This window comes from Pseudophryne corroboree, chromosome 2 (assembly GCF_028390025.1).
Source record: "Pseudophryne corroboree isolate aPseCor3 chromosome 2, aPseCor3.hap2, whole genome shotgun sequence".
Taxonomy (NCBI): Eukaryota; Metazoa; Chordata; class Amphibia; order Anura; family Myobatrachidae; genus Pseudophryne; species Pseudophryne corroboree.
Genome location: NC_086445.1, coordinates 920,223,491 through 920,243,456, shown reverse-complemented (window position 1 = coordinate 920,243,456; position 19,966 = coordinate 920,223,491). Strand labels below are relative to the sequence as shown.

The 19,966-nt window shown below is 48.8% G+C and overlaps 1 protein-coding gene across 1 annotated transcript in view; it reads left to right on the top strand.

The window, feature by feature from the left end:
• BAZ1B (bromodomain adjacent to zinc finger domain 1B) overlaps positions 1-19,966 on the top strand; it is a 303,893-nt gene that overhangs the window by 167,859 nt on the left and 116,068 nt on the right. The window contains exon 9 of the mRNA XM_063956151.1: positions 10,436-10,551. Within this exon, the coding sequence (XP_063812221.1) occupies positions 10,436-10,551 (116 nt within the window). The remainder of the gene's footprint in view (positions 1-10,435; positions 10,552-19,966) is intronic.

Sequence of the window (19,966 nt, the reverse complement as noted above, 5' to 3'; positions counted from 1 at the left end):
TCCAGAAACCGGCGGCAGAAGACTTTTCAGTCTTCATGAGGTAGCGCACAGCACTGCAGCTGTGCGCCATTGTTGTCAGCACACTTCACACCAGCGGTCACTGAGGGTGCAGGGCGCTGGGGGGGGGCGCCCTGGGCAGCAATGAAATACCTATACTAGCTAAAAGATACATCACATATAGCCCCTGGGGCTATATGGATGTATTTAACCCCTGCCAGGTCTCAGAAAAACGGGAGAAGAAGCCCGCCGAAAAGGGGGCGGGGCCTATTCTCCTCAGCACACAGCGCCATTTTCCCTCACAGAAATGCTGGTGGGAAGGCTCCCAAGCTCTCCCCTGCACTGCACTACAGAAACAGGGTTAAAACAGAGAGGGGGGGCACTTATTTGGCGATATGATTATATTTATTAAGATGCTATAAGGGAAAAACACTTATATAAAGGTTGTCCCTGTATAATTATAGCGTTTTGGTGTGTGCTGGCAAACTCTCCCTCTGTCTCCCCAAAGGGCTAGTGGGGTCCTGTCCTCTATCAGAGCATTCCCTGTGTGTGTGCTGTGTGTCGGTACGTGTGTGTCGACATGTATGAGGACGATGTTGGTCAGGAGGCGGAGCAATTGCCTGTAATGGTGATGTCACTCTCTAGGGAGTCGACACCGGAATGGATGGCTTATTTAGGGAATTACGTGATAATGTCAACACGCTGCAAGGTCGGTTGACGACATGAGACGGCCGGCAAACCAAATTAGTACCTGTCCAGGCGTCTCAAACACCGTCAGGGGCTTTAAAACGCCCATTTACCTCAGTCGGTCGACACAGACACTGACTCCAGTGTCGACGGTGAAGAAACAAACGTATTTTCCATTTGGGCCACACGTTACATGTTAAGGGCAATGAAGGAGGTGTTACATATTTCTGATACTACAAGTACCACAAAAGAGGGTATTATGTGGGGTGTGAAAAAACTACCTGTAGTTTTTCCTGAATCAGATAAATTAAATGAAGTGTGTGATGATGCGTGGGTTTTCCCCGATAGAAAATTATTGGCGTTATACCCTTTCCCGCCAGAAGTTAGGGCGCGTTGGGAAACACCCCTTAGGGTGGATAAGGCGCTCACACGCTTGTCAAAACAAGTGGCGTTACCGTCTCCAGATACGGCCGCCCTCAAGGAGCCAGCTGATAGGAGGCTGGAAAATATCCTAAAAAGTATATACACACATACTGGTGTTATACTGCGACCAGCGATCGCCTCAGCCTGGATGTGCAGCGCTGGGGTGGCTTGGTCGGATTCCCTGACTGAAAATATTGATACCCTTGACAGGGACAGTATTTTATTGACTATAGAGCATTTAAAGGATGCATTTCTATATATGCGAGATGCACAGAGGGATATTTGCACTCTGGCATCAAGAGTAAGTGCGATGTCCATATCTGCCAGAAGATGTTTATGGACACGACAGTGGTCAGGTGATGCAGATTCCAAACGGCACATGGAAGTATTGCCGTATAAAGGGGAGGAGTTATTTGGGGTCGGTCCATCGGACCTGGTGGCCACGACAACAGCTGGAAAATCCACCTTTTTTACCCCAAGTCACATCTCAGCAGAAAAAGACACCGTCTTTTCAGCCTGTCCTTTCGTCCCCATAAGGGCAAGTAGGCAAAAGGCCAGTCATATCTGCCCAGGGATAGAGGAAAGGGAAGAAGACTGCAGCAGGCAGCCCATTCCCAGGAACAAAAGCCCTCCACCGCTTTGGCCAAGTCCTCAGCATGACGCTGGGGCCGTACAAGCGGACTCAGCTGCGGTGGGGGGTCGTCTCAAGAGTTTCAGCGCGCAGTGGGCTCACTCGCAAGTGGACCCCTGGATCCTACAAGTAGTATCCCAGGGGTACAGATTGGAGATTCGAGACGTCTCCCCCTCGCAGGTTCCTGAAGTCTGCTTTACCAACGTCTCCCTCCGACAGGGAGGCAGTATTGGAAACAATTCACAAGCTGTATTCCCAGCAGGGGATAATCAAAGTACCCCTCCTACAATAAGGAAAGGGGTATTATTCCACACAATATTGTGGTACTGAAGCCAGACGGCTCGGTGAGACCTATTCTAAATCTGAAATATTTGAACACTTACATACAAAGGTTCAAATCAAGATGGAGTCACTCAGAGCAGTGATAGCGAACCAGGAAGAAGGGGACTATATGGTGTCCCTGGACATCAAGGATGCTTGCCTCCATGTCCCAATTTGCCCTTCTCACCAAGGGTACCTCAGGTTCGTGGTACAAACTGTCACTATCAGTTTCAGACGCTGCCGTTTGGATTGTCCACGGCACCCCGGGTCTTTACCAAGGTAATGGCCGAAATGATGATTCTTCTTCAAAGAAAAGGCGTCTTAATTATCCCTTACTTGGACGATCTCCTGATAAGGGCAAGGTCCAGAGAACAGTTGGAGGTCGGAGTAGCACTATCTCAAGTAGTTCTACGACAGCACGGGTAGATTCTAAATATTCCAAAATCGCAGCTGTCTCCGACGACACGTCTGCTGTTCCTAGGGATGATTCTGGACACAGTCCAGAAAAAGGTGTTTCTCCCGGAGGAGAAAGCCAGGGAGTTATCCGAGCTAGTCAGGAACCTCCTAAAACCAGGAAAAGTGTCAGTGCATCATTGCACAAGGGTCCTGGGAAAAATGGTGGCTTCTTACGAAGCGATTCCATTCGGCAGATTTCACGCAAGAACTTTTCAGTGGGATCTGCTCGAAAAAGGGTCCGGATCGCATCTTCAGATGCATCAGCGGATAACCCTGTCTCCAAGGACAAGGGTGTCTCTTCTGTGGTGGCTGCAGAGTGCTCATCTACTAAAGGGCCACAGATTCGGCATTCAGGACTGGGTCCTGGTGACCACGGATGCCAGCCTGGAAGGCTGGGGACCAGTCACACAAGGAAAAAATTTCCAGGGAGTGTGATCAAGTCTGGAGACTTCTCTCCACATAAATATACTGGAGCTAAGAGCAATTACAATGCTCTAAGCTTAGCAAGACCTCTGCTTCAAGGTCAGCCGGTATTGATCCAGTGGGACAACATCACGGCAGTCGCCCACATAAACAGACTGGGCGGCACAAGAAGCAGGAGGGCAATGGCAGAAACTGCAAGGATTCTTCGCTGGGCGGAAAATCATGTGTTGGCACTGTCAGCAGTGTTCATTCCGGGAGTGGAAAACTGGGAAGCAAACTTCCTCAGCACGACCTCCACCCGGGAGAGTGGGGACTTCATCGGGAAGTCTTCCACATGATTGTGAACCGTTGGGAAAGACCAAAGGTGGACATGATGGCGTCCCGCCTGAACAAAAAACTGGACAGGTATTGCGCCAGGTCAAGAGACCCTCAGGCAAATAGCTGTGGACGTTCTGGTAACACCGTGGGTGTACCAGTCGGTGTATGTGTTCCCTCCTCTGCTTCTCATACCTAAGGTACTGAGAATTATAAGACGTAGAGGAGTAAGAACTATACTCGTGGCTCCGGATTGGCCAAGAAGGACTTGGTACCCGGAACTTCAAGAGATACTCACAGAGGACTCATGGCCTCTGCCGCTAAGAAGGGACTTGCTTCAGCAAGTACCATGTCTGTTCCAAGACTTACCGCGGCTGCGTTTGACGGCATGGCGGTTGAACGCCGGATCCTAAGGGAAAAAGGCATTCCGGAAGAGGTCACTCCTACCCTGGTCAAAGCCAGGAAGGAGGTGACCGCACAACATTATCACCACATGTGGCGAAAATTGGTTGCGTGGTGGGAGGCCAGGAAGGCCCCACGAAGAAATTTCAACTCTGTTGATTCCTGCATTTCCTGCAAACAGGAGTGTCTATGGGCCTCAAATTGGGGTCCATTAAGGTTCAAATATACAACCCCCTTTTGTGCCTCCAGTGGCACTGTGGGATCTCAACGTGGTTCTGGGATTCCTCAAATCACATTGGTTTAAACCGCTCAAATCTGTGGATTTGAAATATCTCACATGGAAAGTGACCATGATGTTGGCCCTGGCCTCGGCCAGGCGAGTGTCAGATTTGGCGGCTTTGTCTCACAAAAGCCCATATCTGATTGTCCATTCGGACAGGGCAGAGCTGCGGACTCGTCCCCAGTTTCTCCCTAAGGTGGTGTCAGCGTTTCACCTGAACCAGCTTATTGTGGTACCTGCGGCTACTAGGGACTTGGAGGACTCCAAGTTGCTAGATGTTGTCAGGGCCCTGAAAATATAGGTTTCCAGGACGGCTGGAGTCAGGAAAACTGACTTGCTGTTATCCTGTATGCACCCAACAAACTGGGTGCTCTTGCTTCTAAGCAGACGATTGCTAGTTGGATGTGTAGTACAATTCAGCTTGCACATTCTGTGGCAGGCCTGCCACAGCCAAAATATGTAAATGCCCATTCCACAAGGAAGGTGGGCTCATCTTGGGCGGCTGCCCGAGGGGTCTCGGCTTTACAACTTTGCCGAGCTGCTACTTGGTCAGGGGCACACCCTGGCTGAGGAGGACCTGGAGTTCTCTCACTCGGTACTGCAGAGTCATCCGCACTCTCCCGCCCGTTTGGGAGCTTCGGTATAATCCCCATGGTCCTGACGGAGTCCCCAGCATCCACTTAGGACGTCAGAGAAAATAAGAGTTTACTTACCGATAACTCTATTTCTCGTAGTCCGTAGTGGATGCTGGGCGCCCATCCCAAGTGCGGATTGTCTGCAATACTTGTACATAGTTATTGTTCAAAAATCGGGTTATTGTTGTTGTGAGCCATCTTTTCAGAGGCTCCGCTGTTATCATGCTGTTAACTGGGTTCAGATCACAGGTTGTACGGTGTGATTGGTGTGGCTGGTATGAGTCTTACCCGGGATTCAAAATCCTTCCTTATTGTGTACACTCGTCCGGGCACAGTATCCTAACTGAGGCTTGGAGGAGGGTCATAGGGGGAGGAGCCAGTGCACACCACCTGATCCTAAAGCTTTTACTTTTGTGCCCTGTCTCCTGCGGAGCCGCTAATCCCCATGGTCCTGACGGAGTCCCCAGCATCCACTACGGACTACGAGAAATAGAATTATCGGTAAGTAAATTCTTATTTTCTTTTTCATCCACTAGGGGTCACTGAAGTACTCTTGGGATATGGACGGCTTCCACAGGAACAGGGCACTGAATATTTAAATTTAGAACACTCCACCCCTCCATATCCCAGAGTACCTCAGTGTTTTTTCTGTGCTCAAGTAGCAACAGGCTTGTGTGGCTTAGTCCACAATTATTTTGAATATTTTTATTTTTTGTTAATATTTTTTCTTTTTTCATACCACATACCTTTCCCCCTTCCAAAAGGCCAGGGTCAGGGATAGTGGAAGCTGCTACAAGCAGCTGTGGCGTGTCGGTCCTCACCAAAAGAGCACCCTCACAGCCACAGCAGACATCCTGCAGAAAGGCTGGCCGGTGCTTACAGAGAAGCCCCGTCTGAGCCTCACCACAGGAGTCCAGGTATGTTGGGGGACGGGGCGGTCAGCTCACGCTGCCGCCCCGCTGTGTGGGGACACTGTTTCTTAAAGCATACAGGCGCCCGCCCACCGCCGCCGCTGCTCAAAGCCGCTTCGAGGGACCCGCAGTCTGTTCTCCGGCGCGTCCCGCTACCCGGCTCCCGCTGGCCGCCCCACACTACCGCTCGCTGGCCGTCCATTGGTTGCCTCTACCCGCGCCCCGGCCCTTTTACATGCTCATTGCTACGGAGCATACGGGGGGGGGGATCCCAGCACCATTATAAGTAGCAAGCAGCTGCACGAGGGGGGACAAGCAGCAGCAGTAGGCTAGACTGCATGGATAATATACATAGGATTTTTGATACACTATCTAAGGTTATATATCTGTTTAAAAGATTGACCTGTACGGTGATTATACTGTAAGCATGGCATGGGGGCCATTTTAACCATGCTTCCTGTGTCTTCCTGTTGTGATTCCAGAACGTTCCAGTACTACATCTCTACTCCACCGGAGGCGCAGGGGTGTTAGTGGGAATTTGGGATCACATTTCATAGGACTGGCCACGTGTACTGCACTTGGCCAGATATATATATCACACACACCTTAGTACTATTTTACGTGCAATTGTATGTTTTTGTATATTGTATTGTCTGTCTCCATAATGAGTAAGGCACCAGCAAAAACTAAAAAGCAGTTTCACTACAAGGCCTGTAGCAGTGTGTTACCGGATGGATCTACCACATGTAAAGTATGTTTTGTGGATTCAGTTAAGAATACAATTTCTGCTCCGGTTTTAAAGCCAGTTTCCTCCCCGGACCCTCCATGGGAAATGCTAGCCAATGTACTGGCTGGGTTGCAATCGGAATTGACCGCCGCTTGTCAAGAGCGGGAAGCGGCAAGATCTGAGTCTAGGGTGAGACCGCCAGAACTACCGGAGGCGTCTCAGCCTTGCGAAAGGTCCAAATCCATTTTGGGTAGATGGGATAAATTTCATATGTCTTATGATTTACCTGTTTCGGCTATGTTGCATTCTGACGATTACATGCCAGACCTCACGGCACGAGATGAGGGTGAGGAGGGCGAAGTGGAGTCAGATAGTGATGATTTTAACAGCCCAGGCATTGATAATCTCATCAGAGCGGTGCGTCAGTCTCTGAAGTTTACAGAAACGGAGGATCTCTGACAAATGATGAAGTCGTATTTACTAAACGACAGATTTCCAATGTGTTTTCCTGTTTCGGATTCTCTTAAGATGTTAGTAGAAACACGAGCCGGGGTCGAGGACGTGGTTTCCAACAAACCAACACAAGTCGTCAAGACGCTAAGGTCACCGACAAGCCAGCGGCATGACGGGCTCCCAGCCCATCTCGGATCTCCAATTGTGGGAGCATGCCTTCAGACGTTCCATTTGGCGTGGTTCCAGACATCCACAGATGAGTGGATCCGCAATTTAGTGTTAAGAGGTTACAAAATAGAGTTCGACTGTCTTCCGCCACTGCGGTTTTTCAAGACAGGACTACCTCTCTCGGACGACAAGAGGGCGGTTCTGCAAATTGCCATTCAGTCCCTACTGGATTCAGCAGTTTTGATTCAGGTCACGGTACAACAAGGTCAGGGTTATTATTCCAGTCTGTTTGTGGTACCGAAGCCGGATGGCTCAGTCAGGCCAATATTGAACTTAAAGGGTCTCGATCAGTACATCACTTACTACAGATTCAAGATGGAATCTCTGCGGTCAGTAATTGCAGGTTTAGAGCCAAAGGAATTCATGATTGCACTAGATCTCAAGGATGCGTACTTACACATTCCGATTTGGCAACCTCCTCAGAGGTTCTTGCGTTTTGCAATGCGCCAGAACCATTACCAGTTTCAGGCTCTACCGTTTGGCCTTTCGTCAGCGCCTCGGGTATTCACCAAAGGGATGTCTGTGATGATGTCACTCCCATGGATCTGAGATGAGCTAATAGTTCCGTACTTAGTCGATCTGCTCATCAAAGCCCCGTCTCAACAGATGCTACTCCAACATGCGCTGGTAACGTACAATGTACTGGTTCACCACGGTTGGTTTGTCAACTTCAAGAAATCACATCTAATTCCGTCTCAACGACTTCAATTCCTAGGTATGATTCTTGATATGGTAAATCAAAGAATTTACCTACCACAACAGAAAGTACAGATTATTCGCCATCTGGTACAATTAGTGCTCAAGCCACGCACAGTCTCGGTACATTTGTGCATTCGCCTCTTAGGAACAATGGTGGAGGCTTTCGAAGCGCTTCAGTTAGGAAGATTTCACTCACGTCCATTTCAACTGGATGTGCTCGCACAGTGGTCGGGCTCGCATCTGCAGATTCACCACAGGGTGAGGTTGTCGCCACGGGCAAGGGTATCTCTACTCTGGTGGCTCAAAGTACACAATTTAACCGCAGGGAAACTGTTCGGCGGCTGGAATTGGATAATTCTAACGACGGACGCGAGTCTCAGAGTTTAGGGAGCTGTAGTTCAAAATTATTAGCTCCAGGGTCTCTGGCCGGATCACGAAAGATTGCGGTCTATAAATGTCCTGGAACTCCGCGCAATTTACAATGCGCTACGACAAGCAGTACACATGCTTATGTCTCGGACTGTTAAGGTGCAGTCAGACAACGCAACGGCAGTCGCGTACATCAACAAACAAGGAGGAACGAGAAGCCGCATGGCAATGCGGGAAGTAGCTTGAATCCTCAATTGGGCCGAATACCACCAGGTGATATTGTCGGCAGTGTTTATTCCGGGAGTGGACCACTGGGAGGCGGATTATCTCAGCCGTCTGGATTTTCATCCAGGAGAATGGGCATTAAATCCAGAAGTGTTTCACATGTTGGTCCAGAGGTGGGGTTACCCTCAAGTGGACCTGATGGCGTCTCGCCACAATCGCCAAACGCCCCAGTATGTGTCCATAACGAGAGATCCAAAGGCAGTGTCGGTGGATGCGCTCACAATCGCTTGGCCGTACAGCCTAGTGTATCTGTTTCCACCGTTTCCACTGCGCCCTCTGTTGCTAAAACGGATCAAAAGAGAGTCTGTCACAGTCATACTAGTGGCGCCTCATTGGCCTCGGAGAGCTTGATTCTCGGATCTCCGCGGACTACTCGCAGACTATCCTTGGCCGCTCCCACTATGTCCGGACTTGTTACAACAGGGTCCGTTCCTTTACCCCGATTTAGTGCGGCTGCGTTTGACGGGGTGGCTATTGAGACCGCACTCTTAAGAGAGGGCATTCCAGAATCCGTTATACCAACCATGTTACGAGCTAGGAAGCCAGTTACGGCAGCGCATTATTACAGAATTTGGTGTGCCTAGATAGGTTGGTGTGAAGCTCGGAAGTTTCCGACATCTTTCAAGTTATCCCATCTTTTGTTATTTCTACAGATGGGGTTAGATGGAGGACTGCGTTTATCTACACTAAAGGTGCAGGTATCTGCGTTGTCCATTTATTTTCAAAGACGATTGGCTCTATTGCCGTCGGTACACACTTTTCTGCAAAGTGTCCTCAGAGTACAGCCTCCATTCATTCCACCTACAGCGCCATGGGACTTGAATCTGGTTTTAGATTTCTTACAGTCTTCATATTTTGAACCCTTACAGCAAGTGGATATAAAGTTTCTCACTTGGAAAACTATTTTTCTTCTAGCCTTAGCTTCGGCAAGGCGTGTTTCAGATTTGGGTGCCTTGTCATGCAAGCCACTGTATTTGGTGTTTCATGATGACAGAGCGGAACTTCGGACGAAGCCCGCTTTCTTACCAAAGGTAGTGTCATCTTTTCACATCAATCAACCAATAGTAGTTCCTGTGTTAACAGGACATTCTGGAACTCTGGATGTGGTACGCGCATTACTCGTTTATGTATCCCGAACGTCTACAGTTCGTAAGACTGATACGTTGTTTGTTCTCTATGATGCTGCCAAGATGGGTTGGCCAGCGTCTAAGCAGACCTTATCCAGATGGATAAAACTGACTATACGTCAGGCTTACCTTCATGCTAGGTTACAGCCGCCTACATCAGTAACCGCTCATTCCACACGTTCTGTGGGAACTTCATGGGCAGCTGGTCGTGGAGCTTCTACGACGCAGCTTTGCCGTGCGGCTACATGGTCATCAGTGCACACTTTTGTGCGCTTTTACAAGTTTGATACGTTTGCGGCATCAGCATCTATCTTTGGCCGCCTAGTGTTACAGGTGCCAAACAGCTCTCCCGCCCAAGGGGGAAGCTTTGGTACGTCCCAAGAGTACTCCAGTGACCCCTAGTGGATGAAAAAGAAAATAGGATTTTGGTACTTCCTTTTCTTTGAATCCATAGGGGGCACTGGACGCCCTCCCAGAGCAGTTTTACCTGGTTTGTGGTAAGTTCAGGGGATCTTATGGTAACACACTCTCACCGACTGGTTCAAATTATTAAGTTCTATCGGTTATGGTGTCAACTGTTTAGTTGTCAGTAACGTTATGTGTCAACTTCATTGTTGTCCGTTATGTTATATCTAATTCTCCATTGTCAACCTCTCTCTAGCTCCTTTTCGGCTCGGTAAAAAACACTGAGGTACTCTGGGATATGGAGGGGTGGAGTGTTCTAAATTTTAATATTCAGTGCCCTGTTCCTGTGGAAGCCGTCCATATCCCAAGAGTACTCCAGTGCCCCCTATGGATTCAAAGAAAAGGATTTACCTGGTAAGTACCAAAATCCTATTTTTGCTGGATAGATTTTGTTATAGATACTAGGCTGCATTGATTGTATCGGTGTACTATTACCATTTCAGTATATCTGCTATTGCAAGAAATGTCTTGTACAGTAGCACTTTTGCTCTCTTATGATTAGGATGTGATGAGTTTTAATAACCTTGGGACAATTATATTTCTGTGTATTTTGAGACTAATGTGCCCAAATTCTAATGTTCACCTGAAAAACTTTTTGCAGATATTGGCTGTTCTCAGAAAGTGCTCCTGGGCTGTTTATTGAGAAGGGCTGGGTGCATGACAGTATTAATTACAGCTTCAGTCTTCCTGAAGAAGATGAAGATCCAGACGCAGAAAGTAAGCATTTGGTTTTTGACGTTTTTCCTGCTTGTATTCTTGGCATGGTGTAAAGTCTCTTAACTTTTGTGAATTTGAGTATTTTCTCTTAAGTTATTATGAGACTTCATGTACAACACTTAATATTCATGAGTAATAACCTCTGAGCACAGTGTGTCACACGGATGGTTGTGTGAATATTTTGATAAAAAAATTAAGCTTTTTGAAATGTATTCATTAGGTCAGTGGTTATCAAACTGCTGTTTCACCCTGGGGTGCCTCTGGTAACTTGCATGGGTGCCCTGGGTTAGTGGTCCAGGACCAATTCAAATTATTTACGGTCAATGTAATAGACAAAACTAGTGCTGGTGGTTTCCAATCATAAAATATGTGGAGACACAGAAGTGAATCCTGTCACCTAACGATGACAAACACAATTTACGTATATTAATTTTTTCGGAATTTCTGAGTAAGAAACTTTTGGCCTAGGGGTGGCGTGAAAAAATTATTTTACTCTAGGGTGCCGTGATTCAAAAAGTTTAGGAACCACTGCATTAGGATCTCTGTCACAAACAATACATTAATAATACTGTGCCTGATACTCTTCCCTGCACTGTGGGATAAATGGTATTTCTCTTTCATCCATCTGGGGGACGCTGCGCTGTTACTTGTGGGTTAGAGTGTGTGGATGGGAGTTTGGCACAGAACCAATCAAAACTAACTCCTCCCCCCTCTAACCCCTCCCATCTCCAGCCTACCACTAGATTACCTCAGTTTTAGTTTTGTGCCTGAGGAGTACAGGCACAGATTTCCTTATCTATAGATTTTAGTTAGGTTTTATTTTCTTTAGATTTCTTAAATTATACTTAGTCCCTGTCCACAGGTGACAAGTATAACAGGAGTGGGGTTAGTCAGTATGCATTTACTCACTCCTTTTTGCGCCTCTGGGGAGTCACCATACTGAGGTCACTGGGGCTTGCTCATTCCAGACTCAGATCCGAGGAGGCAACAGATCTGTCACGGTAAGACGAAATCCTACTCCCCCCTCCCCCCCTGTTCCTCTAATATGTATGTATGGGAGGGGGGGGGACGGGACTGTGTTCACAGACGCTCTAGCGGACGGGATCACTCACATCACCGCCGCTAGTTTCACTGAACAGAGCGCTAAGGTCCCTTCACAGAAGGGGACGTATAGCGCGGTGCAGGCAGCACTAGCGCACGGGATCTCTCAGATCACCGCCGCTAGTGTAACAGCGCAGAGAAGGTCCCTTCAGGGAAGGGAACGTATGACGCTACGGTCACTGAAGGGGAGTGGTAACTGCGGCGGGACGCAGGGGGAGATGACTTCTTTCCGCATTGCACTCCTGCCATGCAGCGTCCGCCGTCCTCACTCTGTGGGGGCGGGTCCCAGCTTCAGGCGCCATCTTATTGCTTGCTGCCAGAGTGGAAGCGGGGGACACTGCGCTGACGCCACACACACACAACACGGACAGCATCTCACCCTGTATATCTCACAGACCGGGAGCAGCATAATAGCAAGTATTGCTAGTTTCTCTGACGTCCTAGTGGATGCTGGGAACTCCGTAAGGACCATGGGGAATAGCGGGCTCCGAAGGAGGCTGGGCACTCTAGAAAGATTTATGACTACCTGGTGTGCACTGGCTCCTCCCACTATGACCCTCCTCCAAGCCTCAGTTAGATTTTGTGCGCGGCCGAGGTTGGATGCACACTAGGGGCTCTCCTGAGCCTTTAGAAAGAAAGTATAGAAATTAGGTTTTTTATTTTCAGTGAGACCTGCTGGCAACAGGCTCACTGCAGCGAGGGACTAAGGGGAGAAGAAGCGAACCTGCCTGCTTGCAGCCAGCTTGGGCTTCTTAGGTTACTGGACACCATTAGCTCCAGAGGGATTGACCGCAGGCCCAGCCTTGGTGTTCGGTCCCGGAGCCGCGCCGCCGTCCCCCTTACAGAGCCAGAAGCAAGAAGAGGTCCGGAAAATCGGCGGCAGAAGACATCAGTCTTCACCAAGGTAGCGCACAGCACTGCAGCTGTGCGCCATTGCTCCTCACACACACTTCACACTCCGGTCACTGAGGGTGCAGGGCGCTGGGGGGGGGCGCCCTGAGAAGCAATAATAACACCTTGGCTGGCAAAAATACCACAATATATAGCCCCAGAGGCTATATATGTGGAAAATACCCCTGCCAGAATATAGAAAAAAGCGGGAGAATAGTCCGCGGAAAAGGGGCGAAGCTATCTCCCTCAGCACACTGGCGCCATTTTCCCTCACAGCTCCGCTGGAAGGAAGCTCCCTGGCTCTCCCCTGCAGTCTACACTACAGAAAAGGGTAAAAAAGAGAGGGGGGGGCACTAAATTTAGGCGCAGTATACAATTATATAGAAAAAGCAGCTATAGGGGACATAACTCAGTTAGTCCCTGCATTATATAGCGCTCTGGTGTGTGCTGGCATACTCTCACTCTGTCCCCCCAAAGGGCTTTTGTGGGTCCTGTCCTCTGTTGGAGCATTACCTGTGTGTGTGTGCGGTGTGTCGGTACGGCTGTGTCGACATGTTTGATGAGGATAATGATGTGGAGACGGAGCAGATGCCTTTAGAAGGGATGTCACCCCCTGCGGGGCAGACACCTGAGTGGTTGAGCTTATGGAAAGAAATTAGTGCACGTATAGACTCCTTACATAAGAAATTTGACGACATGCCAAATGTGGGACAGCCGACTTCTCAGCTCGTGCCTGTCCAGGCATCTCACAGGTAATCAGGGGCTCTAAAACGCCCGCTACCTCAGACCGCAGACCCAGATGTCGACACTGATACTGACACCAGTGTCGACGACGATGAGTCTAACCTGATGCCCACTAAGGCCATTCACTGCATGATTGAGGCAATGAAAGAGGTGTTACACATTTCTGATATAAATACAGGTACCACTAAAAAGGGTATTATATTTGGGGAGAAAAAACTACCCGTAGTTTTTCCCCCATCAGATGAATTTAATTAAGTGTGTGAAGAAGCGTGGGCTTTCCCTGATAAAAAATTGGTAATTCCTAAGAAGGTACTAATGGCGTTCCCTTTCCCGCCAGAGGATAGGTCACGTTGGGAAACACCTCCTAGGGTGGATAAAGCGCTCACACGTTTGTCTAAAAAGGTGGCACTACCGTCTCCGGATACGGCCGCCCTCAAGGAACCTGCTGATAGAAAGCAGGAGGCGATCCTGAAGTCTGTATACACACACTCAGGCATTATACTTAGGCCAGCTATTGCGTCAGCATGGATGTGCAGTGCTGCCGCTACGTGGTCAGATTCCCTGTCAGAAAATATTGACACATTAGACAGAGACACGATCCTGCTAACCATAGACCATATCAAAGACTCAGTCTTGTATATGAGAGATGCACAGAGGGAAATCTGCCGGCTGGCATCTAAAGTAAGTGCATTGTCCATTTCTGCTAGGTGAGGCTTATGGACTCGCCAGTGGACAGGAGATGCAGATTCTAAAAGGCACATGGAAGTTTTGCCATATAAGGGTGAGGAATTATTTGGGGATGGTCTCTCGGACCTAGTTTCCACAGCAACGTCTGGGAAGTCAGCATTTTTACCCCATGTCCCCTCACAGCCTAAGAAGGCGCCGTTTTATCAGGTTCAGTCCTTTCGGACCCAGAAAAACAAGCGTGGAAAAGGCGGGTCTTTTCTGTCCAGAGGCAGAGGTAGGGGAAAGGCTGCAACAAACAGCAGGTTCCCAGGAGCAAAAGTCCTCCCCCACTTCTTCTTCCAAGTCCGCCGCATGACGGTGGGGCTCCACAGGCGGAGCCAGGTACGGTGGGGGGCAGCCTCAAGAATTTCAGCGATCAGTGGGCTCGCTCACAGGTGGATCCCTGGATCCTTCAAATAGTATCTCAGGGGTACAAACTGGAATTCGAGGCGTCTCCACCCCACCGGTTCCTAAAATCTGCCTTGCCGATTGCTCCCTCAGACAGGGAGGCGGTGCTAGCGGCAATTCACAAGCTGTATTCCCAGCAGGTGATAATCAAGGTACCCCTACTTCAACAAGGCCGGGGTTACTATTCCACACTATTTGTGGTGCCGAAACCGGACGGTTCGGTGAGACCCATTTTAAATTTGAAATCCTTGAACACATACATAAAAAAATTCAAGTTCAAGATGGAATCGCTCAGGGCGGTTATTGCAAGCCTGGACGAGGGGGATTACATGGTATCCCTGGACATCAAGGATGCTTACTTGCATGTCCCCATTTACCATCCTCACCAGGAGTACCTCAGATTTGTGGTACAGGATTGCCATTACCAATTCCAGACGCAGCCGTTTGGACTGTCCACGGCACTGAGGGTATTTACCAAGGTTATGGCGAAAATGATGATACTCCTTCGAAAAAAGGGAGTTTTAATTATCCCGTACTTGGACGATCTCCTAATAAAGGCGAGGTCCAAGGAACAGTTGTTGGTGGGAGTAGCACTATCTCAGGAAGTGCTGCACCAGCACGGCTGGATTCTGAATATCCCAAAGTCACAGCTGGTTCCGACGACACGGCTACTGTTCCTGGGTATGATTCTGGATACAGTCCAGAAAAAAGTGTTTCTCCCGGAGGAGAAAGCCAGGGAGTTGTCATCTCTAGTCAGAGACCTCCTGAAACCAAAACAGGTATCAGTGCATCACTGCACGCGGGTCCTGGGAAAGATGGTAGCTTCTTACGAAGCAATTTCCTTCTGCAGGTTCCATGCCAGAATCTTTCAGTGGGACCTGTTGGACCAATGGTCCGGATCGCATCTTCAGATGCATCGCTTAATAACCCTGTCTCCAAGAACCAGGGTGTCTCTACTGTGGTGGCTGCAGAGTGCCCATCTTCTAGAGGGCCGCAGGTTCGGCATACAGGACTGGGTCCTGGTGACCACGGATGCCAGCCTTCGAGGCTGGGGGGCAGTCACACAGGGAAGAAACTTCCAAGGACTATGGTCGAGTCAGGAGACTTCCCTTCACATAAATATTCTGGAACTAAGGGCCATTTACAATGCCCTAAGTCAAGCAAAATCCCTGCTCCTACACCAGCCGGTGCTGATCCAGTCAGACAACATCACGGCAGTCGCCCATGTAAATCGACAGGGAGGCACAAGAAGCAGGATGGCGATGGCAGAAGCCACAAGAATTCTCCGATGGGCGGAGAATCATGTTCTAGCACTGTCAGCAGTGTTCATTCCGGGAGTGGACAACTGAGAAGCAGACTTCCTCAGCAGACACGACCTCCACCCGGGAGAGTGGGGACTTCATCCAGAAGTTTTCCAGATGCTGGTAAACCGTTGGGAAAAACCACAGGTGGACATGATGGCGTCCCGCCTCAACAAAAAGTTAAAAAGATATTGCGCCAGGTCAAGGGACCCTCAGGCGATAGCTGTGGACGCTCTAGTGACACCGTGGGTGTACCAGTCGGTTTATGTGTTCCCTCCTCTTCCTCTCATACCAAAGGTATTGAGAATAATAAGAAAGCGAGGAGTAAACACAATTCTCGTGGTTCCGGATTGGCCAAGACGAGCGTGGTACCCGGAACTTCAAGAGATGCTCTCAGAGGACCCGTGGCCTCTACCGCTCAGACAGGACCTGCTACAGCAGGGGCCCTGTCTGTTCCAAGACTTACCGCGGCTGCGTTTGACGGCATGGCGGTTGAACGCCGGATCCTGAAGGAAAAGGGTATTCCGGAAGAAGTCATTCCTACGCTTATTAAAGCCAGGAAAGATGTTACGGCAAAGCATTATCACCGCATATGGCGGAAATATGTTGCATGGTGCGAGGCAAAAAAGGCCCCAACAGAGGAATTTCAGCTGGGTCGATTTCTGCATTTCCTGCAAGCAGGAGTGAATATGGGCCTAAAACTAGGCTCCATTAAAGTACAGATCTCGGCTCTGTCGATTTTCTTTCAAAAAGAACTAGCTTCAGTACCTGAAGTTCAGACATTTGTGAAAGGAGTGCTGCATATTCAGCCCCTGTTTGTGCCTCCTGTGGCACCTTGGGATCTCAACGTGGTGTTGAGTTTCTTAAAATCACATTGGTTTGAGCCACTAAAAACCGTGGATCTAAAATATCTCACGTGGAAAGTGGTCATGTTATTGGCCTTGGCTTCAGCCAGGCGAGTGTCAGAATTGGCGGCTTTATCATGTAAAAGCCCTTATCTGATTTTCCATATGGATAGGGCAGAATTGATGACTCGTCCCCAGTTTCTCCCTAAGGTGGTGTCAGCGTTTCACCTGAACCAGCCTATTGTGGTGCCTGCGGCTACTAGGGATTTGGAGGACTCCAAGTTGCTAGACGTTGTCAGGGCCCTGAAAATATGTTTCCAGGACGGCTGGAGTCAGAAAATCTGACTCGCTGTTTATCTTGTATGCACCCAACAAGCTGGGTGCTCCTGCTTCTAAGCAGACTATTGCTCGCTGGATTTGTAGTACAATTCAGCTTGCACATTCTGTGGCAGGCCTGCCACAGCCAAAATCTGTAAATGCCCATTCCACAAGGAAGGTGGGCTCATCTTGGGCGGCTGCCCGAGGGGTCTCTGCTTTACAACTTTGCCGAGCAGCTACTTGGTCAGGGGCAAACACGTTTGCAAAATTCTACAAATTTGATACCGTGGCTGAGGAGGACCTAGAGTTCTCTCATTCGGTGCTGCAGTGTCATCCGCACTCTCCCGCCCGTTTGGGAGCTTTGGTATAATCCCCATGGTCCTTACGGAGTTCCCAGCATCCACTAGGACGTCAGAGAAAATAAGAATTTACTCACCGGTAATTATATTTCTCGTAGTCCGTAGTGGATGCTGGGCGCCCATCCCAAGTGCGGATTGTCTGCAATACTTGTAAATAGTTATTGCTAACTAAAGGGTTATTGTTGAGCCATCTGTTGAGAGGCTCAGTTGTTTTCATACTGTCAAACTGGATATAATATCACGAGTTGTACGGTGTGATTGGTGTGGCTGGTATGAGTCTTACCCGGGATTCAAAATCCTTCCTTATTATGTCAGCTCGTCCGGGCACAGTGTCCTAACTGAGGCTTGGAGGAGGGTCATAGTGGGAGGAGCCAGTGCACACCAGGTAGTCATAAATCTTTCTAGAGTGCCCAGCCTCCTTCGGAGCCCGCTATTCCCCATGGTCCTTACGGAGTTCCCAGCATCCACTACGGACTACGAGAAATAGAATTACCGGTGAATAAATTCTTATTTTTTTTTTTTTTTTTAATATTGTAAGAAGTATCCTGCATAGCTCGGCAAGGTTTCCCACATGCTCTCTTTACATTACTTTACAGTTGTTTTAGTACTCACACTGTGAGATTTACAGGAGGGGTACACAATTTTTCAGCATATTGTATAGGGTGGAAGCCTTATATAGAATTTTCCTTATTTAATAAGTCACTGATAGAAAATAACAATGGCCAGTAAGCCAGACAAACCTACTAAAGGGAAGACAGGCTCAGCTGTATATTTTGCCTGTTCTCAGTGTGGTTCAAAGCTGTCAAAGGGTAGCACAGATCTTGGTTCGCTCTGCACGGCATTCTCCGTGACACCTACAGTAGAGCAGCCTAGTTTATCAGCAGATCAGTCAGTCCCTCTATGGGCCAGGAACATGGCCGACGCTATTGCTGATTTACGTCAATCACAGTCAGGGGTGGATTCTGGTCAGTCGGCTATGGAGCCACCTTGGGCAAGGAATATGGGAAAAAAGTATTGCAGACTTGGCACAGTCTATTAACAAGATGCTGTCTGCTTCCAGTTCGGCGGCCGCTAAACGACAGCATCCGTTGGCCGGTGTCACCTTCCCAGGAGAGGACTTGGATCCGGTATCTGCTCCTCTGGAGGAGGGTGAACTGGAGTCTGAGTGGGAGGATACTTCCGCCTGGGAAGAGGAGGAATGATCTACAAGTTCAGGTGTCAGATTATTGATTGAGGCCATCCGTCAGACTCTTAATATTCAGGATTCGGCGGAGGCTTCGTCAGGTTTCTTCAAGCGTCAGAAAAGACGAGTAATAGTCTTTCCGTCTTATACTCATTTTGCAGACATTTTGAAGGAACCTTGGCTTAGGCCAGATTCACGATTTCAGGCTCCTAAGAAATTAAAAATTTTGTATCCTTTTGCAGATGAAGACACAAAATTCTGGGAAACTGCTCCGAAAGTGGATGCTCCCATTTCTCATTTGGCGAAGGCTACGGTAATTCCTTCAGTACATTCAGTGACATTAAAGGATCCAACAGATCGGAAGCTTGAAGCTATTCTTAAATCCATTTTTGCTTTATCAGGTATTTCTCTGCGCCCATTACTTGCTAGTGCCTGGGTCCTTAAAGCCATTGATGAATGGTTGGCCCAGGTGGTATCTGGCATGCAGTCGGATGACCCATCAGGCTATTCAGCTGTCTGAGCAGATCTCCGAGGCTGTCACCTTTGTTGGTGAGGCATTACTAGACTGTTTCACTACAGTCGCGGGTATCTGCTCAGGTGGTTACAGCAAGGCATGCGCTATGGCTTCGTGTTTGGAACGCTGACTCTGATTCAAAACAAACATTGACAGTGGTTCCATTTGAAGGAGAGTTCCTCTTTGGTTCAGAGCTTAAAAAGATTATCTCTGATACTACAGGTGGTAAGAGTCCGTTTCTTCCAGTTGCCCCTCAGAAGTCAAGAGCGACTAGGTTTCGGTCCTACCGTACTCAGAGTAGAGGTGGGTTCCAGTCCTTTCGGGCCTTTTCAAGATTTCCACGTAGAGGCGTGTACCGTGGTAGGGGCGTACAAGCACCTCGCAGAGCGGCAGTCAAACCTGCCGACAAACCTGCAGCATGACGCAAGGACTCCCGTGGAGGGATACTTGGTAGTGGGAGCGCGGTTACTACAGTTCAAAGAGGTGTGGCTCCTGTCGCATCCGGATCAGTGGGTGTCTGGAGTCATAACCCGAGGTTACATTTTAGATCTCTAAGAACCTGTTCCAAACCGTTTCTTCATCACTCCTCTTCCTGGGGATCCCTCCAGACGACAAGCAATAACTCAGGCTACTTCCACGCTCTTGAAACAAGGAGTAATTCGTTCAGTTCCCAGAGCTCAACGCGGTCAAGGGTTTTACTCAAGTCTTTTTCTAGTAAACAAGCCGGACGGTTCGTTTCGACCCATATTAAATTTAAAGTGCCTGAATCCTTACCTTTCTGTCCAGAAGTTCAAAATGGAATGGATTCGTTCAATTATCGCAGCCATGGAACCAGAGGAGTATTTGGCATCTATCGACATAAAGGACGCTTATCTCCACGTTCCAATTTGGTCGGGTCATCGATGTCTGTTGAGGTTCGCACTAGGGCCCTGGCACTTCCAGTTTCAGGCTCTTCCCTTCGGTCTTTCCACGGCCCCTCGAGTATTTACAAAAATATTAGGTCACGTGGTGACGGTCATCAGAGG